The 27,948-nt window shown below is 40.0% G+C and overlaps 1 protein-coding gene across 2 annotated transcripts in view; it reads left to right on the top strand.

Moving 5' to 3' along the window:
* Window positions 1–27,948, top strand: part of ADAM19 (ADAM metallopeptidase domain 19) — a 135,190-nt gene that overhangs the window by 56,430 nt on the left and 50,812 nt on the right. For both annotated transcript variants that reach the window (XM_056811523.1, XM_056811524.1), the window contains exons 4-7: window positions 4,000–4,078; window positions 10,899–10,975; window positions 22,365–22,557; window positions 24,805–24,870. In XM_056811523.1, coding sequence (XP_056667501.1) covers window positions 4,000–4,078; window positions 10,899–10,975; window positions 22,365–22,557; window positions 24,805–24,870 — 415 coding nt within the window. The remainder of the gene's footprint in view (window positions 1–3,999; window positions 4,079–10,898; window positions 10,976–22,364; window positions 22,558–24,804; window positions 24,871–27,948) is intronic.

Here is a 27,948-nt window from a genome sequence, read left to right as displayed (position 1 = left end):
ACTAAATCACCCTAGTGAAGTTATCAAAAATACCATTTTAGAATCAATACTGTATATTGATTCCAAGGCAGAAGAGTGGTAAGGGTTAGGCAATGGGGGTTAAGTGACTTGCCCCTGCTCACACAGCAGGGAAGTATCTGAGGTCAGATTTGAACCTAGGACCTCCCGTCTCTAGGCCTGACTCTCAATCAACCGAGCTACCCAGTTGCCCCTTGGAAATAGGTCTTGATCAATAAACACAAGTAAAACCCAGTGGAATTGCTAGTTGGCTTTGGCAGGGAGGGGGGTAGGAGGAGGGGAGGGAAAGAACATAAATCATGTAACCTTGGGAAAATATTCTAAATTAATTAATTAAATAAAAATGTTCAATTTAAAAAAAGAGACCTCCACTCTGCAGTGGATACTGAAAGTAGCTATTGTGAAGTTGGTTAGTTGCCTTGGTATGTCTTCTACTTATTTCACATGCCAGCAGCTAGGTTTCAGCAATATGTAAACCAAGAATAGCAGAAGTACTGGCTAGTTTCAAAGAGGCAAAAGAACTAGAGACCAAATTGCCAACATTTGCTGGATTATGGAGAAACCAAAGGAGTTCCAGAAAAATAACTACTTCAGCTTCATTGACTATGCTAAAGTCGTTGACTGTGTGTGGACCACAACAAAATACAGTAACTCCTCAAAGAGATGGGAGTATCAGAAAACCTTAACTCATCTCCTTAGGAATCTGTGGGTCAAGAAGCAACAGTTAGAACCAAACATGGAACAACTGATTGCTTTAAGATTGTAAAAGGAGTAAGACAAGGCTGTATATTGTCACCATATTTATTTAACTTATATACAAAGTACATTAAATGAAATGCTAGACTGGATGAATCAAAAGCCATAATTAAGATTGCTGAGAGAAATATCAACAATCTAAAATATGCAGATGATGCATATTTTACTCTCATGACTGAATACTCTCATGACTGAAAGTAAAGAATTAAGAAGCCCTTTGGTGAGGATTAAAGATGAGTAAAAGCTGGCTTGAAGCTCAATATAAAAAAAAAAACCCCAAACTAAGATCATGACAGCTGCTTTTTCCACTTCCTGACAAACAGAGGGAGAAGAAATGGAAATGGTAAAAGATTTTATATTTTGGGGCTCAAAGATCACTTGCAGATGATGCCATGAAATTAAAAGATGCATGCTCTTTGGAAGGAAAGATATGGCAAATCTGGACAGCATACTAAAAGGAAGAGACATCACCTTGTCAACAAAGGCCTATATAGTCAAAGCTATGGTTTTTACCATACATACAGTAGCATTGTATGACTGTGAGAGCTAGACTAGAAGGAAAGCTGAGCACACAGAATCTATGCTTTCAAATTGTGGTGCTGGAGAAGAATTTTGAGAGTCTCTAAGACAGCAAGAAGATCAAATTAGTCAATACTTAAAGGAAAATTTAATTAGCACTATTCTTTGGAAAGTCAAATACTAAAACTGAAGCTTAAATACTTTGGTCACAATGAGAAAATAGAACTCACTAGAAAAGATGCTGATGCTGGGGAAAATTAAAGGAGAAGGAAATGGCAGAGGATGAGATGGACAGATAGTGTCATGGAAGCAAAAGAACATGAGATTAGATAGACTTTGGGAGATAGTGGAGAATAGAAGGGTCTGGTAAGCTGTGATCCAGGGGTCATGAAGAGTTGGATACGACTTGACGACAACAACAATAAATCTCTCAGTGCTGTTTTAGGCAGGATATTTAAGGAAAACAGACAGGGAGAACAGGGATGGTGTTCATTGCAGAACTGGACATATTGTTCTATGGGTTTCAGAGAGTTTGTGTAAAAAGATAGAGTAAAAGAAGAGCCAGGTGAGGTTTGTAGGGCTTCTGGTTGTGCCCCTTGTGTATTTTTGTGTGATCTTCCATTGCCCTTCTTTTGAGAATAGCATGAGGGAAGTTACTCTGCGTTATCAACTTTGTAGGCTTTTGTACCAGTGTTATCTATGTGTTCCCCAGGCATCAATTTTTCTAAGTCTAGTTGGAAGAACTGTGATAAAATGATATCACCAGAGTCAGCAGATGCCTCCCTGAGAACATTTTCGCATCCCGAGGTTGGGAGATCCCTAAGCCTTATGTGTTAGTAGGGAGAAAGACAATTGAAAGGGAAACATATCAATGGGGCAAGGGCAAGGAGGCTCCCTCAGTCATGAGGCACCCAGTGAGAGATGGGTGATGTGAATAAACCTTCAAATAAAGGAGAAACACTTTTCCTGCTTTATAATTTTGCCTAAATTTAGCCTTGGAAGTATTTCCCTCCTAAGTCAAACTTAGTATCTTTTTGGTGAAGCCTTACTTGTCCTTTCCAGGTAAAAATATTCTCTCATTTCTCAGATTTTGTGTTTGATAATATGTTACACTGATTTCTCTTTCTTATTAAGCTCACTTTCCCCCATATTATAGTTATTTGATTACTTTAAAAATAAGGTAAAGGGAATAAGGATTTATATGATGCCTACTATATGTTAACCACTCTATAAAAGTGATCTCATTAGATCCCCACAATAAACCTGTTAGGCAGATGCTATTATTACCACCCCTATTTTATTTTATTTTTAAAATTGTATTCAGTCCATTTAGAACATAATTCCTTGGTTACAAGAATCATATTCTTTCCTTCCCTCCCCAACCCCAACCCCTTCCCTTAGCCAACACATAATTCCACTGGGTTTTACATATGTCCTTGGTCAGAACCTATTTCCATGTTGTTGATGTTTGCACTAGGATGATCATGTAGAGTCTACATCCCCAATCGTATCCCCATTGACCCAAGTGATCAAGCAGTTGTTTTTCTTCTGTGTTTCTACTCCCACAGTTCTTCCTCTGGATGTGGATAGCTTTCTTTCTCCTAAATCCCTCTGAGTTGTTCAGGATCACTGCCACTAATGGAGAAATCCATTACATTCGATTGTACCACAGTGTATCAGTCTCTGTGTATAATGTTCTCCTGGTTCTACTCCTCTCACTCTGCATCAATTCCTGGATGTCAGTCCAGTTCCCATGGAATTCCTCCACTTTATTATTACTTCGAGCACAATAGTATTCCATCACCAACATATACCATACTTTGTTCAGCCATTCCACAATTGAAGGGTATCCCCTCATTTTCCAATTTTTTTTCCACCACAAAGAGTGCTGCTATAAATATTTTTGTACAAGTATTTTTCCTTATTATCTCTTTGGGTTATAAACTCAGCAGTGTTATGGCTGGGTCAGAGAGCAGACAGTCTTTTACCCCCCTTTTGGTACTAAAAGAACTTTGTTATTTTTTTCTTCTTCAGTAAAAAAGTTTTTTGGTAGTTCAATGGGTATGGCACTAAATAAGTAAATTAATTTGGGTAGGATTGTAATTTTTATTATGTTAGCTCATCCTACTCATAAGCAATCAATGTTTTTCCAATTATTTAGATCTAGTTTTAATTTTGTGGAGAGTGTTTTGTAGTTGTGTTCATATAGTTCCTGTGTTTGTCTCGGCAGATAGGTTCCTAAGTATTTTATCCACCCCTATTTTATAGATGGAGAAACTGAGGCAAACAGAGGTGAAGTGATTTTTCACGGGATCACAAAACTAATATCTGAAGCCAAATTTAAACTCAGGTCTTCCTGACTTCAAGTTGAGTGCTTTATCCACTGTGCCATTTAGCTTCCTCTTTTCCTTTCCCTGATTCTGTTGTAAGTTCTTGTGTAGGATGCTCTGTGTTATGTATCTCTTTTTTGTCCAGAGGAACTAACATATCATATTGCTTATGGTCAGCATTTAATGAATGTTTGAGTAAATGAATGAGTGATAGAAACATAATCCATTTCATTGTAATTTTGAACTCAAAGGATATTCTTCAAAGGGGAACCTACTTTGAGTATACTCTGAAAGTGGATAAGGTCAGTAAATGATTTTGCTGAGATAATGGTATTCCTGGTCTAACAAAGCCTGGTTCTGCTTTTGCCATCTGCAGGTACCTCTTTGCCCCTGGCTTCACAGAAACCCAGTATACTCCAAGTAAAAGCCGTCAAGTCATACCATTGAAAGCTGAGGTCAGTATCTTAAATCATTTCCTTCTCTAGGAAGGGCAACACGGGAAAGTAGAGTGGGAAAAGGAAGTGCAGAAGAAATAGAAGGTCCAAAATTCAGTTCATGGGTTACATCCATTGCTAATGAGCTGAGCTCCCCATTCCTGAGGGGTTTTGATCCCTTCACCGACAGCCTATTGGACATTCCAGACTGGATGTCCTAGAAACATCTTGAACTCAACACTTCCCAACTGGAATTCATTATCTTTATCCCCAAGCCCACTCATATTCTGAACTTTCAAATTTTTGTCAAGGGCACCACCATATTTCCAGTCATCCAGGTTCCTAATCTTGGTACTATTACTGATTTCTCACTCTCACCACACAGATCTAGTCAGTCTCCAATCTATTTATTCTGTCTCCACAACATGACTAATGCCAAACACCTTCTCACTACTCAAATGGCCACCACTTTGCTTTGAAACTCTATTACCTCTCACCTATTGTAATACTCTCCTATTTGCTTTGTTTCTCTCCTTTCCAATTTCTCCATACAATTGTCAGTGTCCCTTGACCATATCATCCCCCTACTCAAACTCCAGTAGCTTCCTGTTGCCTCTAGGGACAAATATAAATACTCTTGTCTGACTATTAAAGCCTTTTATAATTTGACCTCTTCCTACATTTCCAGTCTTCTTATATACATTGCATTTCCCACACTCTGTGGTCCAGCCATCTTTTTGCTCACACGTGATGCTCCAGTCTTATATTTCCAAACTTCTCTCTGCTCTAGGTAGTCTCCATTCCTGGAATGAATTCCCTCCTCACTTTTGACTCTTAGAATTCCTAGTAACCTTCAAGATACAACTAAAGTTTCACTTTCTACATGAAGTTAATAGTCTTAGCTGTTAGTTACCTCGTTTCCCAAGCTACCTTTGGTTTATTTTGTATGATCTGTAAGTATATGTACATATTACCTCCTCTAATAAAATACAAGCTCCTTGAGGGCAGTTTTGTCTTTATGCTTGTATTCCCAGCACCTAGAGCAGTACATGGCATACAGTAAGTACTCAATACATGCTTGTCAATTGATTGAATGTCCCATAGCTAATGAGGGGCCGAGTCAGGATTCAAACCTGTCTTCTGACTCCAATCATAGGTCATATCATAGACTTAGAGTAAGAAGGGGCTTTAGAGGCTATCTAGCTTAACACCCTTCTAATATTACAGACAGAGAATATGCATGACACATGTGAAGTAACTTCCCCTAGGAAATACAGGTTATAAGTGGTAGAGCCAAATTTGAACCGAGGTCCTAATGCAATCATCTTTCCCTTTATGCTCCTACCTCTCTCTTTTTTAAACCCTTACCTACTGTCTTGGAATCAATAAGGCAGAAGAGTGGCTAAAGGCTAGGCAATCGGGGTCAAGTGACTTGCCCAGGGTCACACAGCTAGAAAGTGTCTGAGGCCAGATTTGAACCCAGGACCTCCCATCTCTGGGACTGACTCTCAATCCACTGAGCTACCTAGTTGCTCCCTGCTCCTGCATCTTAAAATTCCATGTGGTTTCTCTAGTAACTAAGGTTCAAGATGCATGGAAATCTGAGTAGAGTTGTCTTTGTGATGTGATTTAGGGATCACCAGGAAATCCCTTTCCTGCCTTTTTTTTACCAGTCTACTACAGTTCCCACACTGCTTATTATTTAGGGTGTTGAAAATGTTATTAAGACAAAAATGCTATCTGGGGAGGATGAAACATTATTATGTTTTTATATCAATTTTGATATCAATGATTGATATCAATTATATCAATCAATAAATATATATTTAATATCAAAATATTAAGGACAAAGTAAAGAGGCTATTAATAAATGTTGAATGAATGAATGATGCCATTATCAACTATTATCAACTCCTTAGATTGGAATTTCTTCTCAAATTAGTACTAGTAAAGTAGCACTCCAGACTTTGGACATAGGACTGGTAAATTTGGATAGAAGTAAAAAGAGGTCCAGAGCTGCGTCAGTGCATGCCTCTTGATCTCTGGGAAGGAAAAACCTTGGAAGGGGAGGGGAGAGACACCCAAGATAAACTTTAACCTTCCTACAGCTTTGCTAAGAGCTAGTACTTATGGAAAATGTCTTCTTTTAAGGGAGTATATTTGAGAATAATGGGGCAACTAGGTGGTACAGTGGATAGAGTGCCAGGCCCAGAGTCAGGAAGATCTGAATTTGGATTTGGACTCAGATGCTTCCTTGCTGTGTCCCTGGGCAAGTCACTTAACCCTATTTTCCTCAATTTCCTCATATGTAAAATGAGCTGGAGAAGGAGATGACAAACTACTCTGGTATCTGCTCAGAAAATCCTAAATGGGGTCATGAGAGTCAGACATTACTGAAACAACTAAATCTGTAGTGTTATCCAGCTTCCCAGGGGGCTGCCCAGTTGTGACTAGAGCTCCAGGAATCTGTTTCTTCCTCTTGCCCTTCTGCTGGAAACTTTCACTTCAGGGTCAGCTCTGTTCCTAGCCTTTTGGGGAGGTCATGGGCTGGCCCAGATTGCTTCCACAAAGACTTCATGAAATTGCTTTCTTCTCTGCTGCCAGTCCAGGGCTTCTGCCACTGTTGCTCCACATGGATCAGAATGGGTCACAGTCTTAGAAACACACATTAGCAGAAGTCAGTGAGCTCATCCTTCCTGGTGTCATGGACTCCCCCAGGGATGCAGAGTGGGGATGGAATTCTGTGACTTCATAGACCCTAATGATCTGCTTGTTCTCTGTGCCTTTGGCATTTGCATTAGAAGGAGATGTCATGCAATTTCTTTGGAGACATAAACATCCCTCTATTGCACTTCTTAACTCCCTAATATCTTTCCTTTGAGTCTTTGTTCAAGAGTTCTATTGAATAATACAATGATACCCAAATATTTTGAGTTAGTGATCCAGAATGTACAATGTTGACCATCCTTTCCCCAAAATCCTATTGTTTAAGCTTATAGATTGTTTCCCCTGTGCCTGTCACATTGGGTTCTCAAATCATTTTATTTTTTGAAGAACCAAAGGGTAAAATGAATCTGAAATTATCTGTTCTTACATTTGAGCCCAGCCTTAAAGATTAGAGAATTTCAGTCTCACAGACCATCTAAAACAACTTATATCTGACCAACAATTCCTCTACAACATCCTGAACAAAATTCTAATGACATAGAACCAATCCTTTGTCTCCTGAATTTGGCAGCTATAATGATTTGTAAGTTTTTCCTTACAGCTGAATTGATATTTCCTGAAGACTATGCCCAGATACACTAGGTAATGCCTAAAGACTTCAAGAAATTCAGAGACACATCTCTAGTCAGAGTCAGCTTTAGGAGGATGTGGTACCTACTCTAAAGGACTCCTCGTATAGCCTTGACTTGAAGTAATTTCTCTCTCTTCCATGGCTTGGCAATTTTCTCTGGATTCGATGACCAAATTAAGCACCGCTGTCTCTTTGTGTAATCTGGGAAGGGATATTGAGGATCAGAGATGGATTTGGAAGTGCAGAGAGGATGGACTATTCTTTTTTTCTAATCTAATGTCATTAGCACAGAGATCCTGAGGGGTTCGAGACTCAATAAGTCAATACAGTGAATAGAAATTTAACAGGGAAATGAGGTGGAAGAAAGTTCAGGTGAGGTGCACACTATAAGCAAGGAACAATCTCAAGAAGCTTCCACGCTGCTGGAGATCTCAAGAAAGGCAATTCTCTCAGAAGCAATACTCTCAGGTATGCCTGATATTTGGATTGGGGTGAGAAAATAGGGTGTATTTAGTGATGTCATTCATATTTCTCTAAAGCTTTACTTAGTAAGGTGGATGGTGGAGCTTGCTCACCTTTGTCCTGCATCCCAGGAGCTCCATTTATAGTGCTACTTTCTTGACACTCCAGTAGTACAAGGTATAATTGATAGTGGTGGTGACTTTGTGGATAGAGATAAGGGGAAGATTATAAGAGAAGTTACAGAGATAGAAGTGAGAAACTCAGTAATTGATTAGATATGACAGGTAAGGGAAAGGGAATCATCCAAGATGATGCTAAGGCTGTTAAGGGCTGTGACTAGGAAGGATGACAATGTTGTAAGCAAAATAAGAAAGTTTAGAAGAAGAGTGGGATTGTGGGGTAATATAATGAGTGTTGTTTTAGACACAGTGAGATTATGCTATCAATAGGATTTCTAGGTAGAGATATCTAATAAGGCAGTTGGCAATGTGAGACTTGCAGCTAGGTAGCTCGGTGGATAAAGAGTGCTGGATCTGCAGTCAGGAAGACTCATCTTCCTGAGTTCAAATCCAGCCTTAAATGTTTACTAGCTGTGTGACTGTGAGCAAGTCTCTTAATCCTCTTTGCCTCAGTTTCCTTATCTGTAAAATTATCTGGAGAAGAAAATGGCAAACTATTCCAGTATCTTTGTCAAGAAAACCCCAAATAGGCCTAGCTGTGTGACCCTGGGCAAGTCACTTGACCCCCATTGCCTAGCCCTTACCACGCTTCTGCTTTGGAGCCAATACACAGTATTGACTCCAAGATGGAAGGTAAGGGTTTAAAAAAAAAAAGAAAAGAAAAGAAAAAAGAAAACCCCAAATAGTGTCATGAAGTCAGACAATATTGAAATGACCGAACAACAACAATGAGAGACAGGAGATCAAGATAGAAATTTGGGTTAGATATATGATTCTGGATTCCATTTACACAAATATGGTAATAGAACCTATTGGATCTGATGAGATCACTGAGAGAAAGCAAAGAGAAAGAAGAGGCTCTGGACAGTGTTGAAGGACGCCTTTACTTAGGAAGTGGGTGATGATTCAGCAATGGAGGCTGAAGAATAGTCATACAAGTAAGAAGGGAGAGTAATATTATGGAAACAAAAGGAGGAGAGAGAGTCTAGGAGGACTGGGTGGTTGTCATTTTTAAAAGCTTATGAGATGCCAGATGAGTAACAGCTTTAGATAACTTTTTTTGGAATTTTGATCATAGATGGGAGAAGAGACTATATAACCTGATAGATTAAAAAGATGACAGGCTTAAATGAAGGATTTTAAAGAATGGAGGTGATTGTCCATTGAGAAGGAATAATTTCCTTAGAGACAAGCTTTTCTCTTTTTAAAATTTATTTTATTATTTTTTTGCTTTATTCTTTTCAAGGGCTGGAATTGTTAATAATGCCAATATCAGTTGAGAAGAAGGGGTTGGGGGGGTGGAGACAGAATCAGAGACTGAGACAGAGACAGAGACAGAGATAGAGAGAGAACATGATGCTTTTTTTCCTCCTAGAGAAAACTCTGCTAGAATTGTGTATATTTGAATAAAAACACGAGTCCCAGATGTTGAAGAAATTTTGCCATTAGTCAGCATCTTAAAATCCAGATGAAAATGAGGTAGTAGCCAAGATAACTAATCTAAATGCCATGCAGACTGAGAAAATAATTTCCCACAAAAGTATCACTAGGGAAAGGGGATCAGGATGCTGAAATTTGGGGGTTACATTTTCTCTCCTTGATAGTATACCAGTTCACAAGTCCTGTACCTCTATGATTCTTGATTGCTGAATGCTTCCTAGGACTTACCTACCTTCATCCCTGAATCCACTGCCTTCCTTCTCTTCCTGTTCTGTCTCCTACAGCCCAGGGGGTTCGCAGTTAAGGGTCATTGGCCATGCCTTGGTGATTGGAGCCAGATTTTTGGGAAGGAATTGGATATTCTCTTTGTGTGATTGTACCCAACTGTTACTCAATAAATTTCCCCCAGACACCAGAACTTCTAGTAATAGCTCTGCTGCCTAAATAACCTTCATCTTCCATTTGCAGTTGGCTTACTCAGTTGATGAGGGCATGTTGCAAAAAAGGCGAAAGTTACGATTTCAATCTCCTTGTGGACCAGTTAGTTGTGCTCTGTCACCAGGCTATGGTCTGCAGCTTAAATGTCTCATTATGTAAACCTAAATTCTCACCACCTTTGTATGGAGATGGATAGCATACTACATCATCACTTTTCCTTTCACTATACATATTATATGTTTATATATCAGATATTGCTGAGGGAATTTGTTTTGCTCGATTATGCACATTTATTACAAGGAATTGCCTTTCTTCTCTCTTTTTTTCCAATTGAATTAGGAGGGTCAGAGGAAGAGAAAATGCATTTCTATTAATTTTTTAAAAAAGAGGCAAAGGGGGGCAACTGGGTAACTCAGTGGATTGAGAGCCAGGCCTAGAGATGGGAGGTCCTGGGTTCAAATCTGAATTTAGACACTTCCTAGCAGTATGACCCTGGGCAAGTCACTTAACCCCCATTGTCTAGCCTGTACCACTCTTCTGTCTTATGACCAATACAAAGTATGATTCTAAGGTGGAAGATAAGGATTTAAAAAAAAGAAAAGAAAAAAAGAGAGGTGAGGGGTACTACAAATGTGAGATATTACATGCAACCTTCAGATGATATAATGTCTTTTTGCTTCATATCTGCTATAAGTGGTCTTTTATGTTTGTAATATAAAAACAAAACATCAATAATGAATTTTATAAGAAATGATCATGTAATTCTAAGGAAAAAGGAATGGATTGGCTACAAGAACCCCAAGAATAGAAGGAAAAATGAAATACTTAAAACAAGAGATAAAAAATGAAATTTGCAATGAGAATAAATAACTTAGAGTAAAAACGTGCACAGAACTCAACCAGTCACTTGACTAGAGAAGTCAGGAAATTCTTAAGGAAGAGGGATGAAACTTGTAGAATTACAAGTTTTAGATACCATTTTCTTTCTTTTCTCTGTCTTGATCAAGTTCTTTGACTCTTCCAGGATGACTGTTTTTACCATGGGAAAGTGAGAAAGGAAGAACAATCCAGTGTTACTCTCAGTACCTGTAGAGGCATCAGGTAAGTAGATCTGGGCACCCTATTCATGATCCAGGGTGTGGTAGAGAATGGACCACCCTTCTCTCCCCAGGTATCCTATCATTCCACTGAAGCCTCCCATTCTTCTTCCTTCCTTCCTTCCTTCCTTCCTTCCTTCCTTCCTTCCTTCCTTCCTTCCTTCCTTCCTTCCTTCCTTCCTTCCTTCCTTCCTTCCTTCCTTCCTTCCTTCCTTCCTTCCTTCCTTCCTTCCTTCCTTCCTTCCTTCCTTCCTTCCTTCCTTCCTTCCTTCCTTCCTTCCTTCTTTCCTTCCTTCCTTCCTTCCTTCCTTCCTCCCTCCTTCCCTCCCTCCCTCCCCCCCCCTCTCCTTCCTTCCCCCCCTTTCTCCTTCCCTTCCTTCTTTCCTAAAAAAAAAAAAAGACCTGTGATTTCTTTGATTTTGATCCTTTCTTCTGGTGAGGAATCAATCTCCCTTTACCAGTGCAAGTCAGAACCTTTCCTACATTTGAGAGTCTTAGAGATTTGTCAGGGCACTTGACTTATTCACAAATACGGTTTTTGAGGTATTAAACACAGTCTTCACACCTCAGTGAGCAGCTCTTTATTGCCTCTTTTCAAACTAGATTTTAAGAGATGGGCAGGTCTTTTTTGGGCCATTTTTATTGCTTTAAGTAAAGACTTGAGTGGCTTTCTCTTGGAACAGAGCCAACCCAATCCAGAAAATCTACAGACTGATCTGAACAATTTGACCAGAGAGGTTTTTGGAAAGAGGATGCAACATTTAGCCTTAGTTTAGAAACAGCTATATAATGCAGAGGTACCAAACTGACTTGAAACTACAAAGGGCAGAGTGCTTCTTTAAAATTAATATGTAGTCGGGAAATGTTTAAAAACATTATTAAAAATGCCACACAACATAAATAATGTTAACTTGCAGTTTTTTAAGTAGATATACAGTCTGCAGGGATCTAATCCATTTCTAATTAAGTTTAACACAATTGGTATAGTACATAGCACTGGACCTGGAGCCATGAAGACCTGAATTCAAAGCTATTCTCCAACACTTAGTAACTGTATGATCCTAGAAAAATCACTTATCCTCTGCCTTGGTTTCGTCATCTTTAAAATAGGAATAATAATAATAACAACAATAATAATAATAATACCTATCTCCCAGGGTTATTATGAGACCAGAATAAGATAGTATTTATAAAGCACTTTTCAAACTCTAAAGTGATATATAAAAGCTGTTGTTGTTCAGTCACTTTTTAGTTGTGCTCAACTCTTTGTGACTCTATTTTGAGTATTCTTGGCAAAGATACTAGAGTCATTTGCCATTTTCTTCAACAGCTCATTTTATAGATGAGGAAACTGAGGCAACAGGGTTAAGTGACTTGCTCAGGATCATACAGTTAATAATTATCTGAAGCTAGATTTAAACTCAGGTCTTCCTGACTCTAGGCCTGGAGTCCCATCTACTGACCACCTACACGCCCCATATAAATGCTAGCTATTATTATGTTAATCAGTAAACATTTATTAAGCTCCTACTATGTGCCAGATGACATGTTGAACACTGGGAAAACAAAGACAAGAAAAAGATGATCCCTGCCTTAGAGGAATTCATGGTCTAATTGGGGAGACAACACATAAACAAGTATGTCCAAATGAACTACATACAGGATAAATTGGAAATAATCAGTGGAGATAAGGCACCAGAATTAAGAGGGATTAGGAAAGACTTCTTATAGAAAGTGAGATTGTGGCTAGGACTTGAAGGAAGCTGAGGAGGAGGAAATGAGAAGGGAAGAGTAGACATGGAGGACAGTCAGGGCAGATACCTGGAGCAGAGAGATAGCATGCCTTGTTTGAGCACAGCTAGGAGACCAGTGGATCTTTAAAAAGTACATGGAAGGCAGTAAGATATAAGGAGACTGGGAAGGTTATGGGGAATTGGTTATGAAGTACTTTAAACATCAAGCAGAAAATTTTTATTTGAACCTGGAAGTGGCAGGAAACCACTGGAGTTTATTGAGTAAGGGGGTGATATTGTCAGACCTGAGCTTTAGGAAAATCAGTATGGTGGCTCAATAGAAGATGAATGTCATCATCTATCATTATCACCACCACCACCACCGTTATCTCTCTGCTGATCCCCTTCCTAGAATCTCTTATTCAACCTCTTCCCCTAACCTCAATTCTTTCCTCTCTCATCATTTTTTTTTAAATGCATAATGGCTCCTTGCCTGCAGATCACCCTTCCAATATGGCACCATCAATCCCATCTGGCAGCTATCTGTGTTGGTTGAACTGATCCAATATCCATGGTTCATACTTCTGCCTGGCACATGGGAAGCACTTAAATGCTCGTTGCTTTGTCCTGTCTTGCATGTTCTGAAAGAAGAGACATATCCTTCATTCCCTACATTGTGACCCCTGCATGTTTGTTTATAAATAGGATACTGATTGTTTAGGGCTGTCTCCGTCCTAATGCTGTTTGGCGAAGCTCCCTAATGGGAATTCAAGCAGTCAGGAAACGAGGTTTGGCCGAGGGGCTGGAATGAAACGATCTCCAGATCTTCTCCAGTGACTTGAGCCCATAAACTGGATCAGCATATTGGCGAACCAAGGCTAAGCCTCAGCCACCTGTGGTTCTCCAATAAATAAGATTCTTCCCCAGAAGAAGAGAAGGTGCAGGTGTGACCTGGTTCTTTTTAGCTATCCTCTGTCTACTCTGGCAGGAGCCACCGGAATTTGGCTTGGGTTCCAAAGCCTTTTATAAATCATTCCAGAAGCCCTGACAATGTGTGCAAACCAGCTGAAGCTTCCATATGTTTTCACTTTGCCTTTCCAACTCAGTGGGGAATGCTAGTCCTTACCTTCTTCCCTGCCCCCACATTCTCTTCTGCCTCTCCACTCTCTCCCCCAGGAAACCAACGGTGTTTCCAGACCAGACACGATTCCTGTGCGACTGGTTTAAGAGCGAGTGGTCTGGGGCCAAATGGCTCTAAGCGAACCCCAGTGGAGAAGCCCGGCTGCAGCAGCAGCTCCCCATCTCCCAGGACTAACCCATATAACACCATGGTTAGCTCCCGAGTCTTATTAATGCAGTTTTGTAATGGAAAATCTCCATAGCAATTGCTTTTCCTCCACTAGAAACATGTTCCCTGTGATTTGAGGAAATGGACTTGATTTATGCCATAAGGAATCTTCAGGCCCTACGAAACAAGTGTGGAGGAGTTCACCCTATTTCTTTTGGGTCCTGTTCTGTGACATAGAGACTGTTGCTAGGCTCTCCCTTGAGCTCTCCTTTTCCAGGGCTGGTGCCAAGGCATGAGGCAGATGAGTTGCAGGTACAGGACGGGGAAGAGGAATGGTGATTTCTTTTACAGAGTAGTGGGATGGAAAAAGCACTCAAAAAGTCAGTAGATTGAGTTTGAGGTTCAGCTCTGACACTAGCCATGTGGCCTTGGGCAAGATATTTAAACTTGTAGCATTTGTGTCCTTAAAAAAAAAAAGCATGAAATGAGATAATCCTTGCCCTGCCTACCTCACAGGTTATTGGACTGAAATAGATAATGGATGGGAAGACACTGAGCAACCTGGAAAAGGCTGCAAAAAATGGAAGGTGGTGTTATTATCATTTGCTTCTTGGCTCCTGGCCCTGGAAATCCTGGCTGGCAGGATTTAGCTCCTAGCCCTCCTCTGCTGGGAGGTTTTATTAATGGTTTATTTGGGTCCCATTTCAGAACAAGCCAGAGGCAGGATTAGATTCCTTAACTGCCCTTCCCAGCTCAGGACTCTGATTAAAGTAGTAGTAACACCTTTCACTCCCTATGGAGGCCAAAGTCCACATTCCTCACCCCTTTTGTATGGCTCTGGTTTCAGAGATCAGAAGGAAGAGAGGATTCTGGTCCTTAAAGAGCAGAGAACAGGAATGTTTTCCTTTTGTTTCCTTCCTTTCCCTCAAATCCCCAGGGTGGGGGAGACAAATTTTACCATAGACCCTCACTCATTTCCCACCTTTCCTTTTTTTTTTTGAATCCTCTTGTTGGACACCATTACTTTCATCTCTCTTTATGAGGGTTCTTTAATAAAAGCCAAGGATGGCTGTGAGGGTGTGGAAAAGTTAGAATGGCAAAATTGGAGCCTTTCCCAGGAAAATTATCAGTCCATGATAAGCAGCTCTTTCCTTCTCTTGCTCTTTCGCTTTTAATCTTGTTTTTGTCAGTAGCTTTTGTTTTTATATCACCTTTATTTCCAAATATAAGTTTTCCCCTCCCCTACCATCCCTCCTAAAGAAGCCATCCCTCCTAAAGAAGAGTGAGAAAAAAATGGTTCAGGAAAGCCAACCAATCATCTGTTATAGCCAACTGTTGATTCAGTATTCTATACAAATAATCTCTTATCTCTGGAGAGCAGAGAAATAGGTGCATTTTCTCAACTTCTCCCTGGAACTAACTTTGACTATTATAATTATGCCGTATTCACTTTATTTTTCTACATAGCTCTTTTTCTGAAAAATATATTTATTTATATTTAAAATTGAAAATATGATCTTTAGGGGAATGAATTGACCCTTGGGTTAGGTAACTTCTGGAAGAGACAATTAGTTTTCACCATCTATGGCTGAGCTCCTACTATGGATAGATCATTACTATGCTAGATTATGAAGAATGCAGAGAAGCCAGGATCGTTGATCTTGAGCTAGAATAAATCAGAGGTTTTTTAGTCTCTTTCTGTAAGTAGAAAAAATGGAGATTAAATGATTTGTCTAAGGCCACGCCGGTAGAAAGTAGTAGGAGTTTAAGATTTAAACCTAGGTCCTTTTAAATTAATCATTTCCCCCTCTGATCTATGTTATTTTCTTGAGAGCAGGGGCTCCTAATCTTTTTTTAGGTGGATGTTATAGGCCCTTTGGTAAGTTAGTAAAGCTTATGGACCACTTTTCAGAATGTTTTTAAATGGATAAAATTGAATATCTAGGATTACAAAGGAAACCAATTATATTGAAATACACTTATCAAATGATTAAAAAAATTTTTCATGGGCTTCAAGGTTAAAAACCCCTGTTTTATAAGAGATATGTAAGATTTATCAATTTCATTCTATTTATTGAGTGCCTACTATGTGCTCCCTCTTGTCCCTTTCTCTACATCTCAAAATACATTGACATTGTCCCTGCCTTTTTCCTTTTTCTCTACAGTTTCTGATGAGGTGACCCTTCTTCTCACCAAGGCCAATTCCTCTATATTGGTCTTTAGTTGTTTTTTAGTCATATTCAACTCTTTGTGCACCCTTTAGGGGTTTTCTTGGCAAAAATATTTGTAATGGCTTGCCATTTCCTTCTCTATAACTCAATTTAAGGATGAGGAAATTGAGGCAAGCAGGGTAAGTGACTTGCCCAGGGTGACACATCTAAGAAATGTCTGAGGCCATATTTGAACTTAGGGAGATGTCTTCTTGATTCCAGGCCTGGTGCTCTAACTACTGTGCCACCTAGCTGCCCAGTCCTTAAGCATAATCTCTTCAGTCTTCAGCAGATTGACCTTTCACAATTAAATTTCCTTCTCTAATCTTCAACCTCCTCCTATCCCTGATTCTTTCCCTGTTGTCTTCAAATATACCTAAGTCTTATCTTAAAAACAAACAAACCCTTTCCTAGACCCTCCCACATTCTCAAGTTATCCCATATCTATCGTTCCTTCCTGAAACTCCTAGAAAAAAATGTCTACTCTTTCTACCTTCCCTTCCTCTCCTTTCATTTATTCCTTAACCCTTTGCAATCTGGCTTCCACTCTCATAATAAACTGAAACTTCTCTCTAAGGTTATCAACAATTTCCTTTTGTAAAAAAAATAAAATAAAATTTTGATATCTTTTTTTACATTACTTCTAGTCCCTACTTCTATTCCCTGTAGTCTTCCCTCATCTCCTTGAGAGCCATCTTTTATTTAAAAAAAAACATGAAAAAAGGAAAGTTCAGCAAAACTAAACAACTGATCACAAAAGCCTGACATTATATGTAGTATCCTATTTCTGCATAGGAGTGGTGGAGGTGCCTTTTCATATTCCTTCTTTGGGCTAAACCTGGTCATTATAACTCCATAGGTTTCAATTTCAGTTGTTTTAAGGTATGATTTCTTAATTGCCAAACCTGATGGGGGTTTTTTTTCTCATTCCTCTGTCTGCTTCAGTTCCTTCTGTGTTAAAAAAAAAACAACAACCCCAAAGCAACAAATCCCTATCAAGGTTGTTATAAGGATTTAATAGGATATTATGTATAAATTGCTTTACAAACCTTGAAGCGCTACATAAATGCTAGCTATTTTTCATTTGTATTGTCTTCATTTACTTTGTAAACCATAAATTGACATGTCTATTATATACATAATATATGCATGCGATACACATGTACACACATATATAAATGCGGTCTAACTTGAGCTTTTGTTATTCTTTTTTAAAAAAGAAAATCCTTTGAAAATGTTATTCACAACAAAAAGGAATGAATCTCTTACTAGTAAAAATGTAGGCACTATGGTAGATGAATATGGAAGAAGCCCTTCCCACCCTTAAATAATATCAGCCGGGCAGCTGTATACTTTTGTAAGGACAATTAAAATCACTCGTATTTCTATAGTTTATTTTATTAAAATTAACAAAGCAATTTCCTCCCATCAGGAATGTGAAGTAGGTAGATCAAGTAGAATTAATCTCCGTTCTCAGATAAACTGAAATACAGAGTGGGTAAGTGATTTGCCTAAAGTCATACAGCTAATAAGTATCAGAACCAAGATTCGAACTTGGGTCTTTTGCCTTAAACTCCAGTGTTCTTGTCTCTATGCCAAGTTGTCTGCTTTAAGGTTGTCATGATATTTTGTTGCGGTGAGTCCACTATGAACCAGACTGGCTTGTGAAGCTTCTGAGGGCAGTTTTTGCTCAGTGGGTAGAGCAACCTTAGACACTTTCTAGCTATGTGACCTGGACAAGTCACTCAACCTCTCTTTGCCTCAATTGCCTAATTTGTAAAATAGGGATGATAATGTCATCTGCCTCCCAGGGTTGTTGTGAGGATTAAGTGAGACAGTTATTGTCAAATCTCCAGCTCAGTGTCTAGTGCATAGTCAGCCTTCTAGAAATATTAGTGATTTCTATTATTTTGAGCGAGCTGTTCCTAGACATGGAGTTTTGCACATGTAGAGGTTACCTTCCACTGAGGACACTCGGGAGCATATGCTGCCCCCTCCTCCCCTTCAATTCCTAAAATCCTTAGTTTCCTTCAAAACTCAGTTCAAAAGCCATCTCTTACAGGAGACTTTTTCTGACCCTCCTTTGGAGGGGACCTTTTAGTGCCTCCCCTCCAAAATGACCCTGAGTTTGCTTTCATGTATTTACTTAGATGCTTATGTATTATTTCTTCCCAAAATAATAATAATAATAGCTAACATTTATATAGCACTTAATATATGCCAGGCATTGTGCTAAGTACTTTATAACTATTATCTCATTGGATCCTCACAACAACCCTGGCAAGATAGTGTTAGTATTATCCCCATTTTACAGAGAAAGAAACCTGGACAAAGAGAGACTAAGTGACTTGTCCAGGGTCACAAAGATAATAAGTGTCTGAGGGTGGATTTGAACTTAGGCCTTTCTAACTCTTGGCCCTGTAACTCTGCCCACCCAACTGCCCAAATAATAATAACAGGATTTATATAGTTTTAAGGTTTGTGATACACTTTACAAATCTCTCATTTTCTTCTCAAAACAACTCTGTCAAGCAGGTGCTATTACTATCCTCATTTTGCAGATGAGGAAACAGAGGCAGGCAGTGACTTATCCAAGTTCACAAAGCTAGTAAGTCAGCTGTAAGCTCTTTAGAGGAAAGGGGCAGGAATTATTTAATTTGTTTTTATATCCTCAGTGCCTAAAACTCAGTGCCTATAAAATTTCTTTGATTGAGAGAAGAGGGAAAGAGTGGAAGTAGAGATGGGGAAAGTGGCTTTTGCAAGTGGTATTTTTTTTAAAAAAGGCTGAGTCTCATATTAGTTCTGTGAGAAGCAGCTTTCCTCATTCACCAAGATAAGACAGAGGTCCTCCTTCCTGTGTACACACGAGGATGCATACTAGCTGTCCTTTTGTCCCTTTTTTTCTCCTTGAAGATGACCCTTGGTATTCATTAAGCACGAGGTAAACTTGATAACCCAAAGATGAGGTTTAGAATGCCTAAATTATGTGTGTAGATCCTCTGCAGGGCTGCTAGGGCGTCAGCTTCAGGGACATGCTTCCCAGCCAATCAGAGGTTAAACGTGAATAGCCTCACCAGCTCCCACGTCCATGGCTTCCATGACTCCATTTGGATTCATTCTGTTGGATTTCATTTTCAGAGAGCACTTAATGATGAAAGATGGTGTGCGAGGTCTCCTGCCTACCCAGAGGCCTGGCTACCCTTTCTCTTCCTCACCCAATCTCTGTCTGCTAGCACTAATATTGAACAAATTAAATCAACGGAATCTCCTAATAGAATAAACAGGAGGAAGAGTAGCTGCGCTGAATGGGTACTGCAGCAGGAAAGGGCGCTAGGAGGAAGAGTCGGAGGAATTCTCTCAAGGTCAAAGCCATTGGTAGAGGGCAAAGCCTGGCTTCTGTCCCTGTTATTTCTGCAGTAACAAGCATGTCTAGGAGGGGGCTTGTTGAGATGGGGAGAGGTAGATCCAGGCAACAATGGGAGAGAAGGTCTAGAAGGTGTATTCCACCTGGAGAGGCCCCAATTTTTGATAGTGCTTTACAGTTGTTCAGTTTGACTCAGTTGATCTCATTTAGAGCTTTCTTGGCAAAGATACTAGAGTGGCTTGCCATTTCCCTCTCCAGCTCATTTTACAGATGAGGAAACTGAGGCAAACAGGGTTAAGTGACAGAGCCAGGAAGTGTCTGAGGCTTGATTTGAACTCAGGAAAATAAATCTCCCTGACACTCTCTCCAACGGCTTCACCTAGTTTCTCTGTGCTCGATAATGGAATCAGCAATAATACAAATAGTAATACTCATGACTGTGGCATCTTTAGCTTTGCAAAAGAGTTGTCCTCACATAGACCTTGGACTTAGAGTGTAAGTATTGTTTCCTCCCTCCATTTTGCCTTTGAGAAAACTGAGACTGAGGTCTGAATAACTCAGTAACACTCCTTTGCTAGCTCTCTCTCTCTCTCTCTCTCTCTCTCTCTTGTTTTTTCTGATGATCACCTTGTGAGATGAGTGGTTCAAATATTATTATCTTCATTTTACAGATGAGACAACAGAAATTCACAGGGATATAAAGTGTGGCCAGGATCATACACTTAGTAAATGTCATAACCAGTACTCAAGCCCAGATCTTCCAATTCCCCAAAATGTAGTGTTCTTTCTGCCCATCATGTTATGGTACTGGGAGTGAATAGGTACGGTGGGGAGCTTAGCTACTCCCGTGATACAGACTCAGTAAATTCCTTCTACCTCTGGGAGATGTTCTTGGAATAGAACATAGTTCTCCTTCACTTGATGGTATAGTGGATAAAACACTGGGCTTGGAGACAGGAAGATCTGAGTTCAAATCTAGATTCAGACACTTGCTGGTTGTGTGACTCTGGGCAAGTCATGCCTCAGTTTCTCATCTGTAAAAAAAAATGATGGGGACACACAGGAGAAGGAAATGGCAAACAGCTCTAGTATTTTTGCTGAGAAAACCCAATGGACAAAAGTCCATAGAGTCATGTAGAGTCACATGGCACTCACTAATCAACATCTCTTTTACTTCCCTTCCTATTCTCCCATCTTTGGGAAAAGTGTGTACTCCAGACAATGACTAGCTATCAGACAAATGGTACAGTAATGAGATTATCATAGAACTTCTAAATCCACTTTGTATACTTTCTTACTTCTTTTCCCCATTTGCCACATACTTGATACCACTATTCTCATCTCCTGAGTGTCCTCATCTCTTTTCTTCCTATCAATACCTATTCTTTAAGAAGAATCTGGCAAATTCATTCTCATTAAGGTATAAATGACTGCTATGACTTAATGTGTGACTTGATTTCAGTTTCATTACACACTAAAGTCGGTGATAGGGCAGGTGGGTGGTACAAGGAATAGAGAGTCAGGCCTGGAGTCAGGAAGACCTGAGCTCAAATCTGACCTCAGACATTCACTAGCTATGGGACCCTGGGCAAGTCACTTAACCCTTATCTGCCTCAGTTTCCTCATCTGTAAAATGAGCTGGAGAAGGAAATGGCAAACCACTCCATCCTCTTTGCCAAGAAAATCCCAAATGGAGTCACAAAGAATTTGACACACCTGAAACAACTGAATAGTAACAAAGTCCATGATAAGTAAGATTCCTGATCTGCTGTATTTATCTAATCTAATCTATACTCTGATTCTACTGATTTGGATTGGTGCTCATGCCTTTCCCTCTCCTCTTGTCCCATTTCAGTGTGTCCTAGAAGCACGAATGGTTATTTGCTCACATTTGTTCGGAGTGATTCTGCATTTCCAATTTTCCAGGCAGTCAAGGGAGACTGAGGTATAGGAAGTGGTCAGACATGATCTGTTGTCCTGGTACTCTTTTGAGAGCAGGATTGGGAAGATCACTCGGCCAGCAGGATGCTCAGATCAGGTCTCCTCCCTCTGTTCTTTCCTGCTTTTTGGTTCTCCTGCCTGAGAAAACACCACGGGTTAATGATATAACCTTAGCTTTTGCCCTTCAGCTAGGAAAGGGAGAGAGGGAGCCTTGGGCTTTTGCTGTGGGGAGAGGCAGTTATTGCTGGTTGGGTGAGACAGACCTGGCGACCAGCCCATGATAATGATCAGGTTCCCTGGCACCAGAATGAAATTAGCCTGGGACAAGATCTGGGAATTGCTGCTGGCTCGATACTTCTGACCTCTAAAAGCCTGATATTCCTCTCTGGGAGGGTTGGGGCCCTTCCCGGAGGCCTAGTTACCCTGTAGAAAAGAGAATTTGGTATTGATCTGGATAAGCACTTTTGCATCATGTCTCACATTTGCTTCTTAGAACCATTCTGTGAGTTTGGAGGAGGCAGGAATCATTCTTTCCATTTTTAAGATGAGAAAAATGAGGCATAAAAAGGCTAAGCAAGATCCTGGGTTACACAAGGCAGAATTGTAACCAGAAACCAACTCTCTTATTTGCTAGTCCAGTTTTACCTTTTCCTGATACCACACTAATTATTTATGATATCAAAGAAGTGATTCTGGGCTATGCCTCATTTTAGTTATTTTTTGTTGTTGTTGTTGTAATATGCATCTTTGAGATTCTGGAGGTTCTTTGGTTTCTTGGATAGGATAGAACTTTGGTATTAGGAATGTTGATCATTCTTGAATGCACTTCTCTTTGTTTTGGTTTCTCCTTTCTACAGAGGCCTGATTGTGGTGAGGAGCAACCTTAGTTATATCATCGAACCCCTGCCCAATGGGCAGGACCAGCACCTTATTTATAGATCGGAGCATCTCCAGTTGCCTGCTGGAAGTTGTGGTTATGAGCATTCCCAACCCTCTGCCATGGACTGGGTTCTACAGTTCACAAACCAAGCCAAGAAGAGGCATCACAGGGTAAGTTCCACACAGCTGATCTGGGGTGTTAGACTCTTGCTGGGCTGTGACTCTTTAGAATGGAAATGTGGGGGGCAGCTGGGTGGCTCAGTGGATTGATAGTCAAACCTGGAGATGGAAGGTTCTAGGTTCAAATCTGGCCTCAGACACTTCCCAGCTGTGTGATCTTGGGCAAGTCACTTAACCCCCATTGCCTAGCCCTTACCATTCTTCTGCCTTGGAGCCAATACACAGTATTGACTCCAAGATGGAAGGTAAGGGTTTAAAAAAAAATGGAAATGTGCCTTGCTCTGTTTTGGGACTCTTACCTTGGGGCAAGCAGGTGGCCTTCCAGATACCAAGGCCAAAAGGAGGTATAAAGAAATGGAAAGAGAGAAGGAAAGAATACCTAAAATGTCCTTTCTCTCTCATGTTATTCTTTTTCCTCTGGGAAATTCCAACTTGATCTATTGTATCGATGGGAATGCCTTATTCACCAAATAGGAGCAAGAGACATTTATTGATGTGGATAGCCTTTTCAAGGCCTGTGGGCATTTGTACTTCCTGCTTTAAAGTGCAAGGTCTGTCTCAGGTTATAAATTCCCCAAGACATTGAGTCTGACTTGCTTGGAATAGTGGAATATGCACGTAACATTGGAATAAATACTTTTGGTGGCAGCGATCATAAAAGCATGGATTTTGGAACTGAAAGGGATCTTAGAAGCCATCTAGTTGAACTTCCTCCTAGGGAAAGTTGAGACTCAGAGGAGGTGATTTTCTCCTGATCATATAGCTAGTAAGTATCAGAAATAGGATTTGAATCCAGATCTTTGTGAGTTCTAATCCAGCATTTTGAACACTTGGAAACCAGTTGCTATTTACTAGAGATCCACACCCAATTGTGTGAGCCTCTTTCACATTTCACAGCTGAGTTCCCTGGACTTCTTATACCTTGCCACACCTAGCCAGATGTGTAAATTCTACTCCTATCATGTAATGCAACCCTTGGGAGAAAATAATTTATATTTCCATGTGCTTCCCCTTCCCCACTAGGGAATTTCTAGAGGCAACAAGTGCTAGCAATTGGGTGGCAGTTAGAGGGTCTCTGGGAAAAGAAGCTGGAAACCAAGAAATTTTACAGTCAGGAAAGTATTCACCATATTACCAAAAGGCTGAGCAGGAGGTAAAAATAGAGGTCCATATTTATCAAAGGTCCATATGTAGGATATTGGCATGGAGGTGCACTCTCTAAAGGAGGCACTGGCTGGATGGCCATTTGCATTTTCCATGCTTCAGATGTTGTCCTTTTTGGCAGCTGGTGGACTGCTGTCCTGCATCCCTCCTTGCCCCACTAGGTCAGTGTTACTGTAATCTTAACCTCTCTGGGCTTCTGTTGTTTCATTTCTAAATGAAGCAGATGAACTCTCGAGATCCTACGTGCCCACAACCACTCTGATTCTGATCTTGAGGACACAATCAGGGAAGAGTTCTTTAACTGAGTAGGCATAGGTCACACTGTGACCTCTGGTGAAAGTTAAACTTGCCTGACAGAAGGGAGAAGTCCTAATTGGAAAGTTCCCAAGAGTAGGAGCCCAGAATCATGGATTTAGATTTAAAAGGAATTTAAAAAGTTAAATACCTTCACTTTCTAATATTAAGAATTAATGCCCAATAACTTGATTAAGGTCTCACATTTAAGTAACTGAGTGCTCTTTTCACTCCTGTTTGTGTTTAGTTCAGGTGGCAAGGTGCTGGATTCTCTTTAGTGTTACTTGCTTCTCTCTCCATCTCTGTTGCTCTTGGCTGTTTATCTCTTTGTATCTCTCTCTTTGGATAGAGGGCAGTTGGTGGTGGGGAAAAAAGTAATTACAGTTTAAGTTGTATTTACTTTAAACTCTTCCACTTGAAAGGGACTGGCAGCCAGAGTATAGTGTCAAGGACACTGCCTTTGTAGTTAGTCAAAATGCTCTGCCACCCTGTGTGACCTCAGAGAAGACACTTGACCTCTCTGGACTGCCATGCCTTTGTTTGTAAAATGAAGGGGTTGGACTAAATGATCTCCAAAGTCCCTTCCAATTCTAAATCTTATAGTTTGATGTCTATGCTAACATCTCAGTGTGTTCCCCACTAGTAACCAGGAGGAAGGGGGAGGTGTAAGCAACCCAAGTACAATGAGCACAAAAGTTCCAGATTCCATTGCTGAGCACTTCTTTTGAAATGTTGCTAAATTCTACTGTGATTCTGACCCATTTTATGCCTTTTGCTTAGGTCCGGAGGGAAGATTTACAGTCTACAAAGTATGTGGAACTCTACCTGGTAGCAGATTATGCAGAGGTAAGAAAAGAGGCTCTGCGGATTATTTCTGGGTTGATTTTTTTCCCATTGTTGTTAAACAGTGGGACTTAAGTAGTCTTTTCTTTTGTGTCTTTCATTGAACATTTCAAATCCTATCCTCATAGGATTTTTATCATTTTTTAAAATCTCTTTGGCCATTGAGGTAGAAAAGATGAGCGAAAGTCCCCTCTATAAATCTTTCTATAGGTATACACAATAAAGTAAATTATTCAGATATGTAAGGCATAAAGAACCTACTTTTAACAGAATAATCATAACCATTGTTTTATGCAAGAACACATCCAAGTTAAAAAGAATTATCATTCTATGATCAAGTGGAATTGGCTAAAACGTGGGTATTCTTGAGCCCTTATCTGAAGAAGTTGAATTCCTGAGGAACTCCATTAATCTCAATACAAAGTAGTCTCAGCCATATTGATGGAAATGGACCCTGAGGATGGAGCCCTCGACTTCCTCAACTCCATCAACTTTCTCTAGCTCCTTTAGACTTCAAAGACCAAAGTAAGATCTTAGACCTTTACTGTCTCACAACTGCACCACCTCCAAGATCTGGAACTTGTGCTCCTACCCTTCTCTTTGACTTTTTCATGCTCAAGAAGCCTATTCTTCAACTTAATTGTGATTTCTGTTCCTTCTAACTGTCCCTACTCTTACAGTGCACTCTCTCTGCCCCAAATTCAATTCCCTTCATTCCTGGCTTTGACCCCCTGATCTGCTACTTAAAGCAAAAACCATATTCTATCTACATCTCTATCTATCTATCTATCTATCTATCTATCTATCTATCTATCTATCTATCTGTCTATCTATCTATTTATCTACCTATCTATCTGTCTGTCTATAGATATCTGTCTATCTTTCTATCTGTCTATCTATCTATCTTATCTATCTCACCATAGAGGTCTTTGAGTCCCACCCTTTCATTTTACAGATGAGGAATTTGAAGTATAGAGAAGTTGAGGGACTTCCCCAATGTCATATAGTAATAATAAGACCCTGAGGAGGAATTGAAACCCAGTTCTTCATGACTCCCAAATCTTACATTCTATCTCCTATGCCAAGAAGATGACTGACATCTTTAAATTCAACCTTGCCAAAAATTATGCTTTGGCAGGGTTTCTGTTTTCATTTTCTTTTGATATTGGTTTTCTCCATCCCCCCATTTAAAAAATGCATTATTGATATTGTTTTCTCTTTTATATCATTGCCATTTCCCAAAAATTCCCCAATAGAACCTTCCCTTCTATCAAGTATCTACCTCCTGGCCGCATCTGAAATTGTATGTCTCATTCTCTATTTGCTGCCCATTGCCTTTCTGCTAAGAGGCACGTGTCATCATCAGTCCTATGAAGCCCCAGGTGGTCACTACTTTGATCAGTGTTTAGAATTATTTCAGTGTTGTTTTCTATTACATCATTAGGGTAGTGTTGTATTCTCCCGGTTTTACTCACTTTGCTCTGCATTAATGCATACATTTCTTTTTTTTTAAACATTATTTTATTTGGTCATTTTCATACATTGTTCATTGGAAAAAGAGATAATTTTCTTTTCCTCCCTCCCCAACCCCTCCCCCGCCCCCCTAGCCGAGGCGCGATTCGTCTGGGTATCACATGTGTCCTTGCTCCGAACCCATTTCCTTGTTGTTGGTATTTGCATTAGGGTGCTCATTTAGAGTCTCTCCTCAATCATATCCCCTCAACCTCTGTAGTCAGGCAGTTGCCTTTCCTCGGTGTTTTTACTCTCACAGTTTGTCCTCTGCTTGAGGATAGTTTTCTTCTCATAGATCCCTGCAGATTATTCAGGGACATTGTAAAGCCATTATTGGAGAAGTCCATTACGTTTGATTGTACCACAGTGTATCAGTCTCTGTGTACAATATTTTCCTGGTTCTGCTCCTCTCACTTTGTTTCACTTCCTGGAGGTCATTCCAGTTCACATGGAATTCCTCCACTTTATTATTCCTTTGAGCACAATAGTATTCCATCACCAACAGATACCACAATTTGTTCAGCCATTCCTCAATTGAAGGGCATCCCCTCATTTTCCAATTTTTGACCACCACAAAGAGTGCAAATGCATACATTTCTTCCCAAGTTTCTCTAGATTCTGCATCCATATACCCAGTTTGTTCATCCATTCTCCAATAAAGTCACCCAAATTTTCTTTAAGGTTTTTGCAAAAAGTGTTGCTATACTTTTTTTTTTTTTGGGTATATGTGGGAGCTTCTCCGCTGACTCTGATCTCCTTAGAATATCTGCCTAGCATTGGGATTATTGGCTCAAAAAGTTTGGTAGTGGTTTATCCAACTCCTAATTTTTCCTCTTTTGAGTCAATGATTAGAAAAACAACACCACTTTGCATTAAGAGATAAGAACTCCCCAAAGACCAGAATATCAAGAGTCCTGTTTAGAAAGGAACCATGTGGTGTAGCCAGGTTTCCATAGACACTGGACTTTTCCTTTAACCTAGTATATGGTTTCTTTGGGAGCAGAAATGTTGGCTTGAAGAAATGAGACAGCTGCTTGGTCTTCAGCTCTTTCTCTTTGCTGACTTGATTTAGTTTGCATCCTTGGGACCTGGAACAAGCAAGAGTGGAAGAGCCATCTTGATTTTATCAGTAATTTAGGAATAGGTCAAGAGCTGTAGCAAGCATGAGGCCATCTGAGTTTTGCTCTAGGCTGGGAAATTTATAGGCATGGGTAACACCATCTTAGGTGATGCCTCCTTCCTTTTCAGGAGCCTAGAATTCTTACAATGTTCTGGGAGTATATTTCATATGAGTCTTGCTCTCTCATTTGTGGCCAGTCCTTTCAGCAGTGTAGAAACTGCCAAAGATTTTCAGGTATACTTCCTCCTCCTGGGTCACACTTTAGGAGAGCATCCCTTGCTATCTCTTTCTCTGGTTTGAACTCTATTAGTTATGGCTCTGCAACTGTCACAGCACACACTAAATTGACACTGGAAAATAACAGCCCTAAGATTTTTGTGATCAGCTTCAGACTATACAGATCCATATTGCATTTAACTATCCCCAGAGGAGAGCCCTCCAACACCAGC

Source organism: Monodelphis domestica, chromosome 1, assembly GCF_027887165.1.
Source record: "Monodelphis domestica isolate mMonDom1 chromosome 1, mMonDom1.pri, whole genome shotgun sequence".
Lineage (NCBI taxonomy): Eukaryota > Metazoa > Chordata > Mammalia > Didelphimorphia > Didelphidae > Monodelphis > Monodelphis domestica.
The sequence above is the reverse complement of the archived record's forward strand: the minus strand, read 5'-3'. Positions and strand labels throughout refer to the sequence as shown.